Source organism: Octopus bimaculoides, chromosome 8 (genome assembly GCF_001194135.2).
Source record: "Octopus bimaculoides isolate UCB-OBI-ISO-001 chromosome 8, ASM119413v2, whole genome shotgun sequence".
Classification (NCBI taxonomy): Eukaryota; Metazoa; Mollusca; class Cephalopoda; order Octopoda; family Octopodidae; genus Octopus; species Octopus bimaculoides.
Window position 1 is genome coordinate 66,161,746 of NC_068988.1, and position 5,809 is coordinate 66,167,554.

The 5,809-nt window shown below is 35.7% G+C and overlaps 1 protein-coding gene across 2 annotated transcripts in view; it reads left to right on the forward strand.

The window, feature by feature from the left end:
• The window catches only part of LOC106867807 (atrial natriuretic peptide receptor 1), an 822,997-nt gene that overhangs the window by 322,574 nt on the left and 494,614 nt on the right, over positions 1-5,809 (forward strand). For both annotated transcript variants that reach the window (XM_014912829.2, XM_014912828.2), the window contains exon 2: positions 2,360-2,471. In XM_014912829.2, the coding sequence (XP_014768315.1) occupies positions 2,360-2,471 (112 nt within the window). The remainder of the gene's footprint in view (positions 1-2,359; positions 2,472-5,809) is intronic.

Genomic DNA, 5,809 nt, shown 5'->3' on the forward strand with positions numbered 1-5,809 from the left:
GTGTGTGTGTGTGTGTGTGTGTGTGTGTGTGTGTGTGTGTGTGTGTGTATTCTTGTAGTAGTGTGTGTTTGTTTTGTGTACGTGCATTGGATATTTGGTAACAGCTACGCACATATAGAATGTTTAACAAACTAAGCTGAATATTGTCGTACATTGAATGGTCAACAAACATAATTAGTTGACTTGTCCCAAGAGAAACACTTTTATTTGCATAATAAATGACAAGCTGGTTATATATGTAATTAATAATATCGCATTAGATATTGGTTTCACATTTTGTCTGAAGGCCGGCAGGTTTGGCGGGAGGAACTAAGTTAATTAAATTAACCCCAGGTTTGAACTGTTAACTTATTTTATCAATGAAAGGCAAAGTCGATATCGGCGGAATTTGAACTCAGAACGTAAAGACGGACGAAATGTCGCTAAGCATATTGCCCGTCATGCTAGACATACTACCATTTGGACCTCTTAATGTTATATTACATATTACAGAAAAAAGTTAGTTCTGTTGATAGAATATAAAAGTAAGGAGTAAAGAACGTTACTGATGTTTGTGATACGTTCAAGTTCTGTGGTTCAATCGATGGTGGAGGATTGGCGGAAATGTTCGAGTGATACCATATGATTTTCAGTATATTTACTAGTAAAGCCTACGATGACACTAGTACCAAATAAATAGAACCCAGTACATATTTTCTAAAGTCTGGTGCATATTGTACTGATACTTTTTGCAGAACAGCTAATTTACAGTGTTGGATGTAAACAAACTAACGCCGATTGCCAAGCAGTGAGGCGAAATAGAAACACAAACGCATACGCATACAAACAGTGGGGCGAAATGCAAACATAAGCACACAAACACACACACATACGTAGACAGAGAGATAGATAGATAGATAGATAGATAGATAGATAGATAGATAGATAGATAGATAGATAGATAAGTAAATAGATACGTACATACATGCATACAAGCCTATATATCGTTGCTATTATGAAAAGTATCGTAAGTCCGAAAGGTTGTTTTTTCTGAGAAAAAAAAAATTACCATATTCCATAACAAAAAACGTTGTACTACACTTTGACAACTTTCATATCTTGGCATCTGAAACCGTTGAAGATACGATAGTTTGCTGAATAGAACCGGCTATTGTAAGCAAAAATATATATTGATAAAAACGCATTTGGCTAAATTTGGACATACGACAGTTTAACATAATAGCAACGATATGGACATACATGTATATCTATCCTTATATATATATAGAGAGAGAAAGATATAGAGAGACAAAGACAGATTTAGAAAGAGAAGAGAGAGATAGTCAAACAGACAGAGATAGATAAATAGATGATATACGGCAGGCTTTCGCACAGTTTCCACTCTCCAAAATTTATTCACATTTCGTTGTGAGTATACACATGTCCGTGCACATACACACATATGTATAATGCGTGTGTATGTGTATGTATGTGCGTGTGTGCGCGGGTGTGCGTATGTGTGCACGCATGAATGTATGCTTGCATAAATGTATATAATTTACATAAGATAAAATGTACTGAAACTGTATGAAAATTTTCGTAATAAATTAAAATGTAGCAGATATAGCTGGTGACTTTCAAATAAATAATATATAACATAATCTTGAGTCATATCCATCAGACCACGTTGCAAGAATATGCATGTTATACTGGCCCAATTTTTTCCTCGTCACATTTTACACTAAAAAATAAAGAGAACTACTTCATTAGACCATGGCTTACTAATGAGGTTCGATAAGGCCGAAGAATGCCTGTTAGGAAATGTTAGAATCTTTTTATACCATATAAATTTTCACTCAAATTTGTTCAAATTTTCTGAAAGTGTCTCGTCTTTTCTTTAAGGGTCGCTCTCAGTTGCTGAAGTATTTCATTTTCATTCTCTAAAATGCAAATTTCTATTCTATCAGTATTTGGTGGCTTACGTCATTTAGTACATCGCCACTTATCCGATATATATGAATTTATTCTATATTTCCACTTCATTTACTTCCTTTAGCTTAGATTTTAAACCATCTAACTACGCATATTAATGTATATGTATCTGTATGTGAAGGTATATGGAGAGAATGGCTGACCACTATATTTATACCAATACATATATGCATTATACATTTTCTTATCTCTATATTTTTGTCACACCGCTGTTTTTCTCACTCATATATATATATATATGCACAAGCACATACACATGTGAGAATAGACATATTTTATGTATTTATAGAGATATTTAAATCGATACTGTGATTGATTTGAATGTCTCTCCACAATATCAATAACGTATCCATTAATACAACTTTTTCTCCACTTTTTCTTTTTTCAGTCATTGTTTTATGTGCATCACCCGATACAGTGCGAGAAATAATGATCAAAGCAGCTGAACTGAATTTTGATAACGGAGAATATGTTTTCTTCAATATCGATCTGTTCCGAAGGTAAGTTATTGTCACTTTCTTCATTGCTTAGTAAAAAAAAAAAAAAAAAAAAAAAAAAAAAGAAACGAAACTTACTGTTGCTTTTATTGCTCTTATGCTGTTATTTTGTACATAGAGGAGAGGCGGGGGGCGGGAGTACATATAGCTGAATTAGTTATTTCAGTTGCTGGTTTTCTTAAAGTTCCGGATAGTCCTGATCAAGTACATTTACTTTCTAAGACAGTCTACCCAAAATTATTCCATTTTATTTACTGACAGTGTATCCAAAACTACATTAGCCTCATCGACTTGCAATATTTGTTTTGCGTGTTCTAAGTTCTAAGCTCACTGAAGTCCAATTTGTCTTTCATGATTTCGGCGCCGATAGAAAGAAGTAGTGGTTAAGGTGCTGAGGTTAATGGTAAAATTTAATTCCCTACCTTTATTTTATTAGATACAGTGCACCAGAGATCGTATCTATTAACGTGCCCTCTTTTTAAAGATCTTACGTACCAATAACATTGCAGTTATTTCTGGAAGGACAAACAAGGGCACAATTGCTCCCCTGCGGGAACCAAATGCCTAGTTACAGTGAATGGTATAGCACAGGGCTGTTCTCCTACCCATATGTTGGCACGAAATAGGTTGAGTGAATGATCTAAACAGCCGAGCATTATAGGATACACCAGGAATTCGTTATCCATTTCTTAGTCGCAAAACAACACAATCGCAAATACATTGCGAGTGGGTGAGGCTGTATCGAACTCACTGAACATTACAAGAACTGAACAGTTGTTAATATTTTTGTAGTCTCAGCTCATGGTTCAAGTATCTTCCATATGGGCACAAAAGAAAAAAAAAGGCCGGCACTATACGTTTGTTTAGCGGGAACATGGCATGTCCCGCTACACCCTTTTGATTCATAACTTCAGCCATTTCCCTATAATTACGTTGCTAATTAATTTGCAGGTACAATAATCACATTAATTTTTTCATAAGAAGATGTTTATTATTGCATAGTAAATTGATGAAAACCCATAGAAATGAATATAAATGACTTGAGGTGACAAGGCATATTGAGTTGATAGCAAACTATTACCTGGATCCAATGATATGATAACAAAATATAAGACAGAGCAAACAAATTCTTGAAGTGAGAAATACCCTAAATCTGAGAAGTTATATGTTTTGAGAAAAAATGTTCTGTTTTAATGGATTTAATAGGAATATACCATCTCAAGTAACACGTTCACCACTAGCACTTATTGCAAGTAAACATTCATACAGGAATTATCATGAGATGTTTTCCACACGGATAAAATACAGAAAATGTCGTTTATTAGATTTTAAAAATTTTTAGATTTTTTTATCCAAAAAGTAAGCTGAGCATGATATCTCATTTTCTATAGATAATATACTTCACATGCAATTAGTTTATCTGACGTACCAGCAACTGTATGCTAATTTGCAGGTGTATAAATTTAGCATTTATTGACGAAATTTCATTAAGAGACCTTGCATCAAATACTACCGCAGAGACCTGTCAATTCTTTCCGAATCCTTGAAAGTGGGAAAAAAGAACCGAGAAAAATCTAAATGTTAATGACATTCGTCAGCTTAGTACAAGCTGAAAAAAAAAATGTTCGTCTGTTGTTTTACGTGCTGTCAATTTGGGAAAAGAAGAGAAATGTAAAAACTAATGCTAACTTATATACATGAAATTTAGAATACTAATTTGATGTTAAGATATTTGTGATAGTGGCAGTGGACGAAATAAATCAACGGATAGACTTTTCGAATAAATTTATTGCCAGCTATGTATTTTATGTTCCTGAACCCGTCAAAATATCTCGGCACATTTTTTCAGTGTTTTGTCTATCAGTACGATCTTTCATCAGTATACCTTAAACTCCATTCTATTCGCGAGAATTCTGTCTGAACACATAAGCAGTATGGAGCTATAGCAAAGAACGAATCAAGTTTCGATTACCGAGCAAATTATTTAAGAAAAAGTGGAAGTCTATTGGTAGCACAATGAGAAAGGACACACCAAATGTAGCGAAAAGTGCTTTACAGTGGAATCCGGATGGATTTAGAAAGAAGGGTAGGCCTAGGAACTCGTGGCGTAGGTCAACACAAAAGGAACTAGAGAAAGGGGGACATTCATGGCAGAGTATAAGTACAGAAGCGAAAAATTATTCGACATGGAATTCAATTTAAGTGGCCTATACTCCACGTTGGAGGGTTAAAGGCAAGAAAGAAAGAAAGAAATGGATACATATATTCACACGCACTCGCCCGCGCGCACGCACACACACATACACACACACACACATACACACCCACACACACAAACATACACGCACACAATATATATACACATACACAAACGAGGGTCAGCTGAAAAATTCATAGGCTGACCAATATATTCTCTTGGAATGTGACCAACTGAAGTTTATTTTTCAACATAGTCAACCGTGCAGTACACACGCAGCTTCCATTAGTGCTGCAGTGCTTGGCTGGATTTCAATGGTGAAGAAGCTCTCGTCCTGTAACTAAAAATGTCATCAACTGCAGATATGACGTCATCATTACTGCGATACTGTTTTTTTTTTCATGATGAGAAACAGCTGATATTCAGATGAAGCCATATTGAAAAAATAGTTCAGAATGGTTCAGAAGTTCAAAGCTATATTCACACACAGCGGCCATTGGAAGCAAGGACTTTTATGCTAGAGCGTTGCCCTGCTGAAACAAGTCTCCTTTAGTCAGTTTTCCTGTGCGTTTGGTTTCGATAGCCTTTCGTAATTGGCTTACTGAGTTGGCATAGTATTCTTCATTGATGACGTGGCCCTCTTAAAGAGAGTCACTAAACAATATCGTTTCTATATCAAAAAGGCTGGGGCCATCATCTTCCCTGCAAATCAAACGACATTGGTCCTCTTTGGAGTAGATGAGGAGGGTGTTCCCACTTCACGAATTGTCTCTTTGTCGCTAGCTCAAAGTGATGAACCTAACACTTATCATGGGTTAGGAAACGTTAAAGAAACTCAGGTGGATCTGCTTCAAACAATGTCAGATTTCTCAGTAAATTCACCAGCCAGTTGTGCTATTGATGAGGTGCTTGAAGACGTAGCACCCACTGAACATAAACCTTCGTCACGCAAGTTCATTGTACAAAATATTCTCAACTCTCACTGGCGATAGTAAATCACCTGTCATCACCCATCATTATATCTTGAACACGATCATCGTTTTCCTCGGTGGTGATGGTTGCAGGAGATCCAAACCATTGCTCATCTTCAAGACTCTTCCTTCCTCTTTTAAATTCAGGTGTGTACGTTTGCACTGTATATATA